The sequence below is a fragment of the Brachycentrus maculatus genome, unplaced genomic scaffold, assembly GCF_059751285.1.
Source record: "Brachycentrus maculatus isolate JH-2025_06_01 unplaced genomic scaffold, ASM5975128v1 h1tg000257l, whole genome shotgun sequence".
Lineage (NCBI taxonomy): Eukaryota > Metazoa > Arthropoda > Insecta > Trichoptera > Brachycentridae > Brachycentrus > Brachycentrus maculatus.
In genome coordinates this window covers 466,124-480,669 of record NW_028281008.1, presented here as the reverse complement: position 1 = coordinate 480,669, position 14,546 = coordinate 466,124, and the positions used below count along the sequence as shown (strand labels likewise).

Genomic DNA, 14,546 nt, shown 5'->3' with positions numbered 1-14,546 from the left:
GCATTCATTTTTTGCTAGTGCCGGCGAGTCGTGTGTTTTTATGTGTCGTGGTCGCATGTCCGCGGAGTGTATTGTGAAAATGAATGCAATCTTTTAATTTTAAACCATCGAAAAATTTTATTTAACTATGTAGAATTCTAATATCTACTCAGATGTAGTTTATAGTTTTTATACGTTTTTTGTTATACATTATCGTAACAATCATTGTGCCAGTTGACAGGTAATTTGTGTATTATTTGTTTACTTTTATGCATTTGGTAAAACTTTTTAAAATAATATTAAACCCTACAATATGTTTCATTTGGTCGTTTATAATTTGAGTAAGCGATTCCTGCGAATCTTAAAAATATATATTATTGTGCAAAAAATGGTTCATCATTCATATATTGTAAAAATGATTGAATGATGATTTATACAATTGTTATATTATATCTTATTTCCATATTATATTCATTACACGGTGTAATTGTATTCAATTGTAATCATATGGTGTTTTTAAAAATTATTCGTCTAGAAATAATTAATAAAGTTAAAATTTCTGAAATAAAATTTATAATTCGCCATTCGTTGAAAACAATATCCATATATAAATTTGATCATTTAAAGCATCCATATTTTTATTTTTAATGAATAAATTCGTTTGATTTTTATTTGATTAAAATTAAAATTTTCCGTTTTTTCTGAAACCATTGATACTGTTATAATTCATTTTTGCATTTTTTTTTCAGCTAGATTTTTTAAATTAAAATTGTTGGAAAGTATGTAGATTAAATTCACTATGTATTACTTTTCAAAGTTATAAGTAATATGGAATAATAAAAAAAACTTATTATTTTTAATGTTATAAAAAATATTTTTTCTAGGATTAAAAAATAAACAAAAATGGCAGCCTACATAATATGCTTCTGCCTTCTAAGGATTCTGCTCCCGATATGCCTGCTCTCCAGTAAGCTTATTTGTTTATTACTATTTATAACTAAGAGTTTTGTAATTGATCGTTAACTTGTGCCTATCCACAGTTTTTAACAAATAAAATAAACATAACAATATGGTTGAACACTGTAGATAACTTTTTAATTTATTTTTCTCAAAATTTTATGTTATCCAATTCCCTATGCACGATTGTGCGTATGAGAGAGAATAGTATCGAAATAATTTTTCTAACGCACCCGAGTGGTGCATAGGGCACCGCCTCGCATCGATGCGGGGTTAACACGGTCGTTGCCTATATGAAGCTAGTGGGATCAGTCCCGCGCTCCAGGCTCTGAGATGAGGGAGTGGAATATGTTTGATGTAACGCAATTGACGTAAATGAAAGAACTCGGGTGACGGACGTTTCTGCTTTATGGGAAATGAAATGGAGAAGCAATGGCTCGGGCACTCGGGGTTGTATATCTACCTGCTATTTTATTTTACCTGCTACCACAGCTTGTGAGGCCACCGCGAGAGAATAATGCATTACGAAATTTAGATTACCAGTCTTTATATTATATTTACGTACCATCCGAGAATATTCCACTTTATCAATGTCTGAATCAATATGCAAATGTGATATTTTTCATGAAAAATATATATGTTTCTTATGCGATTCTTGTTAGAATTTAGTTGTACTGAAGCTAGTATACTGAATATGGGAGGGTAGTGAATTCGCTAAACAAAGGGCAGTAGATCAGTATCGGTATCCGCCTCCGTAGCGTTAGCAAAGCGGTCCGCTAGTCGGCAATCTTACCGCTAGTCGGCAATCTTACCGCTCGTCGGCAATCTTACCGCTAGTCGGCAATCTTACCGCTAGTCGGCAATCTTACCGCTAGTCGGCAATCTTACCGCTCGTCCGCAATCTTACTACTCATTTGGCTACTTTGGACTAGTAGTACCTGATGTATGACTGATCACCTTACTTTCTCGATTGTTAATCGAGTTCACACTACGTTAGTTAAAGAAATGGAGGAGGAATAGTGGGTAATAAAGAAAATTTAACATCAGCAATGCTCGGGGCACTCGAAATTGCATACTCGTACTAGCTTGTGTAACTTATACACTACTGACGTGTACGAGTCCTTCGGGGTAAGGCCAGTTTTGGGATAAGCATAAAAGCATATCGAACCCGCGATCGTATTCATGGTAACCAAAGGTGCTAACCAATACACCAAAGAGGATAATTGATTGAACTTACCTTTAATTGCGAAAATTACATTATAAATTCGTACTTTTAATGACAGTTATTAAAAATACAAATTTGCTTTGCGTACGTGTACGACATGTGTGCACGTATGTACAAAGTAGAGTAGGTCTCAAGATCCGCCTTTCAATGCCATATGAAAAAATAATTTATCTATCCAAAATGATAATATACAAATTATAATACGTTTGTTGTTTATTTTTCGGTGGGTTGCTGTAGACCTGGGGTCGCCAAATCGCGACTCCCGAGCTCCGAGAAGCCCTGCAAATACCCAGACTTCCATTTTTTCCTGTATCTATGATGTCAATATAATATAAAAATAAATCCTGGATTATGATCGTATTATTAATAACTATAATAATAAGATTTGAATCTAGAATTCCGACCTCACACAAATTAAAGAGTTTCTGCTCAATAAAAAGCTTCTTTCATCTCACCAATAGATGTCTCTAGTGAAATTCTAGTGATTGGAGCACTATGTTGTAAATTGAACCATATATATAGAAGTTCCAAGAATTTGAGTAGTGTGGTTGTCAATCATGGGTAGAATCGGTAAATGTTACATGTGTGTAAAGTGATCACTTGAACCAGCCCATGACGGTCGTAATCCCCGTAAATGCCCAGAATTCCATATTCTTCTTCATCTTTGTTGAGATGTGAAAAAATAATACAAAAAATTACCCCTATTTAGACAAACCCAGATTTATGAATAAGTATTTTTAATTAATGTTTTACTTAGTAAATACCACTATTTCTTTAAATCTACTGTGACAAGTGTTTCGATGCATTCCGCATCATTTTCAAACACCGTATTTGAAACACGTGTCTCTGTAGATTTTAAGAAATAGTGGTATTTACTAAGTAAAACATTAATTAAAAATGGACAGATTTTAACACAAAGTGACTGCCGAATAAATTAATGAAATTATGAAGAAGTATTTGGGCACACTCAAAATACTCTGAAAAGGCGAAATACTAGAGATTATAATGATTAGAGAATACAATGATCTTAATTGTGTAAGAACAGGGTGGAGGGGGTGTGGATTGGCCCGTTTGTATGAACTTTTCGTTACAAGGTCAAATTTTAAAGGCAATTGGAAATATCCAGTTCCATGTTTCAACTGGCAATGGAAGGATGAATGCTGATTGAACTCCGTTGAAATGCGCTCCCTCAGACGAACGTGTGGAAAATCATTGTATGACAGAAATAAAAACTAAGATATTAGAAAGGAATGTATGGCTGAACTAGGGATATTGAAAAATATTTAGGGTGGTAAGGATATATATGGAGCGAATGGATAACGAGAGAATGACTGAGAAAGTGTATGCGTCGAATGTGAGCGGGAGAACAGAACGAGGACGGCCGAAAAAGACTTGGCACGATCAGATCAATCGGAACCTAGAATCTGATGTTGTTAAAAGTCTGCGTAATCGGAGGGCATGTATGTATGACTAGATGTACGGATGTGAAGGAAGCGAGGAGTGTATGTCAGGGCGTTGAAAGCTGAACCACCGCATTCCCAGATCTGATACAGAAGCATCTAGATTCTAGACTACCTCACAGACCTTCTCTTGCAAAATAATTTTTTTAATGAACTAAGTTGCGAAATTTATAGAAAATGTGAAACATTATTGTATCGCGATTGTATATATGTCAGGACAGAAGAGTGCGGCGTTCCGTCCTCTCTGCCTACTCCTGCGAAAAAACGGCGTGATGGTAGTAGTAGTTGGGCGCGCCGCCCCCCGCCCTCCGCCCCGCTGGGTGCGCCGCCCTCCGCCCTCCGCCCCCAACTCGGGTTTCGGCTTTGTTTTCTGGAAAAGGCGGCAAATGTAAAGGAACATCGCTAACCCAATTCGTGCTCGCCTGTTTGCATTAACGCCGATACCCATTGCGGTGGAATAAGTGCTCGGCTGCAAATATTATAACGATTCTCGTCTAATATACATTTTTTCCTCCCCTATATACTTAGGTGCTTTTGTTCAGGTACTGATGCGACCAAAATGTTTGATATAATATAATCTAAATATTTATTTATTTATTTTTATTTGGGAATTTTACAGAACAGTTGCGTCAAGTCATTCACATAAACATGTTACAAAATAAATAATAAAAAAAGTTAGAATATATAAAAATCCCATAGTCATCGTTAATTAATTTTGATGAACGATATATATATATATATATATATATATATATATATATATATATATATATATATATATATATATATATATATATATATATATATATATATGTAAATATATATAAATATATGAGGCTATATAAATATAAATATATGTTTCGTACAAGTTTTCTTTCCCCTTTTCCTCCCTTCTTTCCTTTTTCATATATTTTCACAAAATGTACAAATGTGGAATTTTGTAATTCGAATAGTACAAGTACTTATTTTGTAATACTCGTATATGTGTAACTTGATGTAACTGTTCTGTCAAATTCCTAAATGATTTTTTTTTAAATCATTAAAATCTTACAATCGTATATTGTGCTCCCTCAAATACAAGTAAGCCTCGGATGAGGCCCTTCTGAAATTCCAAAAAAATAAAATATCAAATCAAATATTATGCTTTTTTGTCTAATTACCTGCATAAATTCCACACTAGAGAGAGTTGAATATTATAAGTGCGCATTTTGGTAATCTCGGCGCTTCTGGTCGTGTGACGAGCCCACTATCGGCCCGCCCAGCCAGCCGAGGGGTGCTGCCGCTCCGAGCCCTTCCCCCCCCTCCCCCTCCCCCGCGCCCTACTGGCGCGTTCCATCTACCCCTACATAGTCGCTACACCACACACTACAGCACCTCGCGGGCAGCCTTCGCGCCACCGCGGACCTTTCTTATAAAACATCGCTTGTGGAGGTCCTTACCAAAACGTTACATCTCCATTTTTTTTTTAATATTAATTAGTAAAATTGTTACGTTTTGGTGCGATTAAATTATTTCATATTGGTTTAACACAGGATTGGTCACGTTTTGTCGCAACTTGAATTGGGATTTCGATAGAATACAGCAAAGAGAACAGATTTGCATTTAAAGGATTTTGTGTGCAATATTGGAAATGTGACTTTTTGGTGAAGACCTCTACACTTGTAATCGGTCATTAAATGCACTTCAAATTTGACTGTTCTGAAACAAGTACTTAATCAATAATAATAATATTTACGCATTTTCTCGGTTATTTGCGGTTTACATTTTGTTACAACAAAAAACGCATTCTCAAAATTTTGAAACTTAACTGAAGGTGTCGTTTGACATAAATTAGAGTTCAGACGTTCAGATATAAATTAATACGCTGTTTTCCCTGTCTACCCTACTACAAAAAAAACTCAGAATACCACTGATACAAATATGTATCTTACTATGTTTATCAGAAAATTTCAAATGTGTACAAATACCCGCGACAAAGAAGCCGCCAACTCCAATTTATCACAACGGCCATTAATTTGCTGCCCCACATTTCGCCTGTGAAATTGATTCATTCAGTATTCAGAATAACCGGTTCGTGAACTGTCTGCTCTAACTTTGAAACATTATTATAATTGTCTTGTGCAAGTCCAAACAGAGTAAGTTAAATGACAATATCGGTAATTTTTTATTGCAGATGCCAACCTCTTAGCACGAATTTAAAACTAGCATAAATAAAAGGGTTTTGTGAAATATGTATTTTTTGAATGAGTATCGAATGAACTTGCGCAAATTACACGAATTAATTAAAATTAACAGTACATACACAAGATGATAAATATTTGAAATGCCACCGAAATGCACGCTGCACCCAGATCCCAACCCTCAATACCGCAACCCATCCCTTCGCCGACCAACACTGCCGTGCGGGATATACTACATTACCCGTCTATACCATACATAGTGCCGTAGCAGGTAGCCACCTTCACGGGAAAACACAAGGATAAACCAAATTATCCACCCCCCGCCTCTGGCTGAAATACCATTTTTCTGTTAACATTTTTCACAGTATCAGATAGCATTTAACCCTGATGTACCCAGGGATAAACCGCATATTCCAATGAAGACTCGACAAAAATTTAATTAACCGGAAAATGTTGAGATTTCCATTGTATTCACCGATCATCGCAATTTCCGATTGCTAGTGAATTTCTTACTTAATTGTTAAAATGAAACCAATGAAATCAGAATGGCTGAAAAAATATTTATAGGATATGGTGTGTATTTAAATGAATTTACAGAAATCACGTTTATCAACGAAACCGATATTCACAACATTATGATTGTATCTAATTTCTAGTAAGGATTATATGGATTTGGACACACTCAAAACGTTGTGAATAAAATAACTGGTCAAATTATAAGCTCCATCAAAATTTAGAATCTTGTTTTCATGCATCTTCTAGTATGTGAAATATTTCAGGAATAATCTTGCAAGCATTTAAATAAGGGTCTCTGTTAAATAAAAAGCTCATTCAATCAACCATAGATGCTACAGAGAACTCACACATGGAAGAACGTGTCCATTATAGGATATATTCCAAAATTTGAGATGTGTGGATGTCAATCATGGGTAGAATGGTGATTATCCAGTTACACGTGTATAAAGTGAATATCACTCAAACCAGCCTATGATAGGTCGTAAGCCCTGTAAATACCCAAACTTCCATAGAAACCGATATTATTAAAATATTTTCGTTATTTTAATATCAGGTTTTGTTTTCCGCCACTCGTTCTCTCCAGGGTTAATTTCGCGTAGGAGGTATTATACCCTTCGCATTAAACTTTGTTACAACTGACATATCACGTGTACACACGTCATATTACTCCCATACACCTAACTCTCCGGCCATAATGTTCTCCGAGCTCCCAGCCATGATTTAGGTGTGATAGCTTGTTCGCGTGCTTTTTGGGAGAGGTTCGCGATTATATCGCGGAGATATTAAAAACCATTATGGCTTGTGTCACTTGACACGAGATTTCATTACTTTTATTGGTGGCCGTCGACTATCTGCATAAATTAATTACTTTACGGGTGTTTTGGGGGGTATTTTCGCAATAAAGCTGTTCAATTAAATATTATGGTTTTGTATGTAATATTCATAAAATTGAAAAAAGTAATCTTATCATATTGTCAGTAGGTACTCAGAAATCCTGTCAACCTTGTAATGATTTCCATATTATTAAAAAAAATAGTTCAGGCTGATCCTCACCCCTGCACCCTTATCTTATACGCTTAAAATCTATCAAGTTTGTAGTGAATTATTGTCGTTCTGTATTTCATGTGCTTTAAATCAATACAATCCAGTTTCGTTACGCTTAACTTAATTTCCAACGACAATAAGTGGAAATTTTAAATAACTCTATATTTCATTATCTATGGTTTCGTTCGTTTAAATAAGTCAGTTGGGTAGTAGGTTTTGTTATTAGCGCAAATAAGACATTTACTTTACTTTTGTTGATGCTTTACTAATATTGCATTTTTTATTTTATTTTACTCTCTGAAAATGTTAAACACGTGTGATAACATGCAAAAAATTTTAGAAAAAAATGAAGGTACGAAACATCGAAGATGAATGATATAAAAGCGTTACTTTACATTGTACAACTGTTATAAAATAATAATAAATATAAAATTATAACTACCGTTTTGTATACGTTCGTTTTTTATTTGATTTATTTTACTGCTTTATCATTACATCCCGTATATGTTGTGATGCTATATCGAATAATATATATGGCCCATTACATTCCTTGTGGTTTATGAAGATGTCGGTGAAGGTGTTGCGGTTGTATACACATTCGTACACTCTGATACATCACAATCTGCGACCTTACATTGTGTCAACTCTACTACTGTATATACGTACGCGACGCAATCCCATTGTGCTTATCAATTTCACATACGGTAATCACGAGAAGGTGCTAGCTAAATCTCCTCCTTTAAGGCGTTTCGTCTGCATATTAATTAATAATCATTGTTTTCATTTTTGTACCCCATAAATTTTGTATTACTCGTAGATATTTTCTTATACTAAAAATGAACGTCTCGTCACGAATTTTGCTCAAAGAGGCGTTCATCAAAAATATTATTTCTTCTTAAGCCTTCTGTCCTTCACTGCTGAATATAGGCCTCTTCCGTATCCTTCAATTTTTTCAGTCGTTTGCTGCTTGCAGATAGTTTTTACCCCCCACAGCGACTATGTCGTCGGAGCATCTTTTTGAAGTTTTCCGACGCCTCTTTTGTTTTCCCAAGGTCTTCATCTTAAAAATTTAGGGGTCCATCTTCTGGGGTCTTGTTTCGCAACATGTTCTGCCCATTGCCACTTGCTTGCGAGTCTTGCTACGCGCTCCATGATATCCATTCTGATTCTGCTCCTAATTTCTTCATTTCTTATTTTATTTCTTAGGTTTGAACCAAGTATGGATTTTCCATGGATCACTCTGTGCATTTGAGCATCTCTGCATTTCTTTTATAAGAGCCATGGCCTCCAATGTATTCACTGGCAGTATGCATGATTCTGCATGCAGTATGTATGTTTTTCTTTTCAGACAAATCGGAATGTTTTTACTCATTAGAAAAAAAAATTTAGACTTTTATATAAATAAATAAGTTCACAAAACAATGTTCCACCAATGCTGTAGATATTGTAATATTATAAATTGAAAGCCACGTGTTTAAATACTTGTGTATGTAATAATAATTAATTAACAAAGACTCGATTATCGTCGACGCTCCATTGTTTTTCCCAGCAATTTGGGTTGCCCCGCGGGACCCTGCCCGAGCCACCAGGCTTGTAGGAACTGACCTTTGCAATACATTATCCAACCTATAAAAATGTGACATTTTCATGCAATATTCCATACACGGCCGACTGTCCCAAATCCTAAATTGTCACTCCTCCACTCCTAGCTGTCGCTCCTACTCGCCGGCTTACTAATCGCCTAGTTCAGTCAGTACCAAATTCAGCCATCAAATTTCGCACAAGCTGCGGCAGCACTCGTTATTTTTTTTTTTTACTATAGAGGGCTGAAAACTTAATTACATTTTCTGAGTAGTAAAATGTTGGATACTTACATAATCTAACCGCGATCATTCCTTTGTTCTTTTGAAACACACACGTGCACATTTTTCTAAACTAACGTGGATTTTGTAATTTTTTTTAAATCCAGCTTTTGTTTCTTATTTCCTTATTTTTTCATCGCCGAAAAAAGGCAACCATTTACTAGCTACAATACCATAACCGAAAAGAACCATAGTTTGTCTTGTCTTTTTTCTAACCACGATAAAACTCCGAAAATGATCTAGAAGCCTTATTATTTTTATGGAAAGTGCAGATTTTAGCTATGATACTTAAGAATACACTCTATCTCTCTAGCACTCTCCTTATCATTCATCGTTCACTTTGTGTGGTATTACATACATATATAAAATGAACGATGTGATACCATACCACAAAGTTAACAATGCTTTTAATATACAAAATATACCTACTTATCTATCTACTTAGATATAAAATTATACTTTCTTCTTCTTCTTCTAACTTTCAACCACCTAGAATATTATATAGGGCACTGCATCGTATCGATGCATTGTCATCTTGATCATTAATTACGTTAAGGCAAAGTGATCATTCCTTCACTTCCGGTGTCAGCTCAGGGTGTAATCAAATATTTTATTAAAAATTACATATATGTGTTTTTTAACCCCCCTGGGAATCGAGCCCGGGACCTTAAACACGGAGCTAAATGCACCAGAGGCGCGGACCGGACATTATATCTACCTGGCTATATCTTTTTAGCACAGTTGTAAATTTAAAATCAAATTTTTATCTTTTGAATGAATTGTTACACAAAAGAATTACGGTATTCGTAAATATAGTTTATTTTTATTACGTTATCGTTATCGTATTTAAGATTAAGCTATGAATTTTAGTTACTGTGTCCGTAGCTACAGTAGCTGTTCGACATGATGTAATGTTACGTTTTGTAGATGTATACACACATACATACAACTGTCGTATAATTTTGTTTACATTCATGAGGTTTGGTTCGCCTGAGAGTCCACGTTTTTATTTTACGAATAGGCACTATAAATATTTCTTGTAACTTGTATATGTTTATACCAAAGTTTGTGTATTTTTTTCTCTCGGTTCTTATTTGAAATGTAAACAGTTTATTTACAGCGGTACGGAAAATAAAACCTTCGCTACCCAATTCTTTTTGGTTTTTATGACAGCTTGATAACGATTAAAAATGGATAAATAAAAATAAGGCCTACAATCCAATACACAATAATCCCTACAAGACAACCAGTCTGATGATGTCGGTAACGACGAAACCCGGTCGCTGGTCAAATAAAAATAAAGTGGAAAAGCTAAAAATATTGGTTTTAATCTAATAACATATTAAAAATGCAATTCCATCACGAAGTGTCAGTGGATAATATAAATCTATTAAAAACTAATATTGGTCTCAGACTTCTTCTAGTGGCCATTAAGAAATGAAATTTTCGTATTTTATATTAGAGTTTTTTTTTTAAAACAGTAGATGTGACATGTTCATCAAACATTTCGCTCTGAATTCCCCGTTTTATTAGCGTTAGCCTTTCCATTTGTGGCTGTAATATGCCTCCTTCGTGTCTTGGCAGCATCAGACTCTGCCAATTTTTAAAGTCCTCACTCCATCTCTTTTTTTTTATCTCCCCAATATCTTTGTCTGTGTTGTTTTCCAAATATGTGAACAATCTGTATACACATTTATTTTTTCTCGATAATTTCTTTTAGAAGCCAGTTTTTCAAGTTATTATTCCTTCGAAAAATTTATGTTGAAAATTTAATTAAAACATTTTTTTCGTTTTGTTATCCATATATATTCATTAACTTATACCCATCGTGGTAAAATTTTTGTATCTGATGTTTATTAAATCTTAAATTTATAACTTAGTCATATACTTTAACCATTATTTTTTTTTAAAGATAATTATATAAATATATTTGACTGCTTGGGTTTTTATAACCATGAGAAATCACTGTTTTTTCTAGTTTGATTTGGGTTATTGTGCTCAAAAGCTGACTGACGTTTGATTTTAATATTTCCTTCTGTTTGCGTTGGTTTCGTTTATTAGATAAACATTAATTTTCCTTTCATCTGACATTTAGTTTACACAACTATGGCGGATTTCCTCGACATCGAAATTCGTCGAGTGACGGATTGGTCAAAGAAAATCGCCAACTTGCCTTAACTATGCCACTTATCGTTGCGAACATTAACTTATTGACCCTATATTATTCACATTCATTGCATTATTCATTTTATGTTTATTAAGTGATTCTGTAATCTCACAAGTAATGCTCTAAGCTATTATCAGTGGCTGCTATCCTCCGCATCTGTTGAAATTGCTCTACGAAGTCTCGATACATATTTCACATTGAAAATGTACAAATCTCTGGAATATTTCCAACCGTAATATTATTTTATTGATCGAGATACGGACTTGCTACCGCGTTTCATTATTGATTTTAAATAAATGAAAACATCGTATCATACCTCTAACAAAAAACACACACTCAATGTAACTTAAATGTGAGACTTTCTTGATTTTAGGAAACGTATAAAAACAGTGAGTTACAAAAACTGCACTTATGGACTTAACGTTGAGTCATTGTTACTAATGTTTTTTTAATGAATATCGCCATTCAAAGTTGTTTTATTTTTAGCGTGATTCTTCATTATCACCTGCCATAATATCGTCACCTGAATGCCGAACTATTCTAAGTCGCATACAAATCAATTTCATTGTTATTCCTGCATTGTGTTCTTCATTGTACTGATTTTGCTTTGCGAAAAATTCTTAACTGAAATAAATAGCTATTCAAACATTATTAATCTATCAATAGAAAATTCTACCAAACGATCGAGAGAACTCACTTTTGAAAGTTTAATTGACTCCCCTTTCAACAGTCCTTATGTTCCACTTTCTTAGCCGCGGCAAAGGCGAGCGGCGGAAGCTCCAATTTACGATTAAATTTTGTGATTTGTTCGATAAGGCAAATGCACGTTACAAAAACCCAAAGATGTACAACAATAGTAACACCCATAGACCGTTGCGACTATATTGCTCCTAAAGCGGTTCATCTCTTAATTCATTAATAAATTCGTCATCTCTACAGAAAAAGACCTTTACTATTCTGCGTCGCGTCGTTTAGAGACACTAAAATGTCAGAAAACAAACATTTATATACATTTTTGCCATATTTGAAACCACGTCGACCATTTTACTGGGACTATTAGGAATTATGGGGCGTGACTGCCTTCAAATCGGAAGCTCTTCGTTAGTGTAATTATGACAATGATAATAACACTTCATCTTGTTTCATTGTAAATAATTTTATGCTAAAGAAAATAGTCCAACTGCATTTCGTAGAAAATATTTTTAGCCTCAATTTCTAAAATAATTCAATTCATATGCTGAATTTTTATTCACAATTATTTCCAAATTAATTTTAAAAAATCGTAATCGATATTTACACAATGTTTTATTACGATATGCATATCATTGTGCAGTACATATTATATTTACCATTTTGGACAAAAATATCAACGCACCTAGCGAATAAAGTCGAACCTACAGAAACGCGTTGTCGTAATTGCGGTGTTTTTCGTTGGGTATGCGGATATTCTATATTACGAGTACAGTATTATGGAATGCGTGGGCATCACAATATGTAAATTAAAAACATATATTTTCTTGGCAGCGCACATGAACGATTGTTATTTCAATCATCTCATCATGCCATTTTTTTACTAATGTCAATCTTCCTCACCACAGAGTATTGAAGCATTCTGTCCATCACCTGCAAACATCTCATAAACATAATAAATAGTAAATTCGTCCATTCGTCATCCATAATATTATATTATTGCTCCACAAACGTCATGTGGTATTTCTATTCTGTACGCAGAAATGTAAGTATTTTTACTGTCCATGTTGCGCTCCATTGATCTTGCCACCTTTTTGTTCGTTCAAAATTGTAAATTCAAAATCCAAAACTATTCTTAGAATAGGCTTATTAAAAAATAACTTATTTGGTTTTTACTCTGACCCCTATCTGCACCCTTCGGTGCGCAGGCAACCAGATCAGATCAACGCGGTGTTAACTTGATTATCAATTATATTAAGAAGTGGATTAGTCCTGCGATTTACTAATCCTCCTCTATTTCGTGGGAAAGGAAATAGAAGGGGAATAATAGGTACTTTTTATTATGAAGAGGAAAATAAAATACCGCTAATACCTATGACTCGGGTTTCACACCTGTACTCGTATATGGTAAGGTTGTGTACGAATTCCTTCGGGAGACATATGGCACTCACTACGCCAGCATGAACCAAATAACACCAGAGCGCTAGTCACATCACACGCAAAACGGAAAAACGTGTTCCAAAGCTCATGCAGTATTCGTAATGAAATGTATCCTATTTTATGTTGCAAATATTGTACATCTACCCCTTCATGCCATTTGTCTTCAACAATTATTACGAGTGCTCTTAATTAAATCATTTTTCATTTCCAAAATTGCGTGACCGGAACTGGACACTGAAAGAATACATAATAAAAAAATGTACGAAATTAATTTGTATTTAATGTGTTGGTAGTTTAGGGTGAACGTTCATGCTTTGCTAATGGCTCGGTAGGATATATTAAAACAGGTCAAGGAAGGTTTCCTAGTACCTACCGTACAGTACTTCTATACGGAGTTGAATCGTGGACCCTCAAGATCAGCACTATGGACCAGTTAAAGGCATTCGAAATGTGGTTATATCCTCGAATGTGCTCCAAAGAGCGAGAGTAGGAAGACAGTTGCTGACTGATATCAAAGTCTGGAAGGTGTCCTATCTGAGGCATGTGCTTAGAGGAAAGAAGTACGAGCTATTGCACCGTATCATAAAAGGCAAAATAGAAGGTCGACATGATGTGGGCAGAAGACATAACTCCTAGCTACGGAATATACGAGATTAGACGAGGATCAAAACCGTCGAGGCGCTGTTTAGAACTGCCCAAGACAAAGACAATCACTCTCAAGTAATAGTCAGCGTCGGGGGTCCTGAAATAACACGCATAGAAGAATAATAGGAAGAATTTAACTGCTGGAATTTTATTCACTTGTAAAATTATGTACATTCATCTTGACACGATGTTCTATTGTAATATCGTAAATTTGAGACATTGTCTTTTGCTAGTGCTGTAAAATCCACCGTTCTCTGTCCTAAGCCATGTTTTTTTTTGGAAAACACGGCGCCTGCCTTGTCTTTTGGCTACTCTACACGATCCTTTGGTCTTACTTTTTCTATTTTTCCCTCTTATTTGTCAGTGGCAGTATTTATTCAA

At 34.8% G+C, this 14,546-nt stretch overlaps 1 protein-coding gene across 1 annotated transcript in view; it reads left to right on the top strand.

Moving 5' to 3' along the window:
- Piezo (piezo type mechanosensitive ion channel component) overlaps positions 1 to 14,546 on the top strand; it is a 73,100-nt gene continuing 58,554 nt past the window's right edge. The window contains exons 1-2 of the mRNA XM_088265707.1: positions 1 to 220; positions 864 to 946. Coding sequence (XP_088121833.1) covers positions 883 to 946 — 64 coding nt within the window. The 5' untranslated portion in view covers positions 1 to 220; positions 864 to 882. The remainder of the gene's footprint in view (positions 221 to 863; positions 947 to 14,546) is intronic.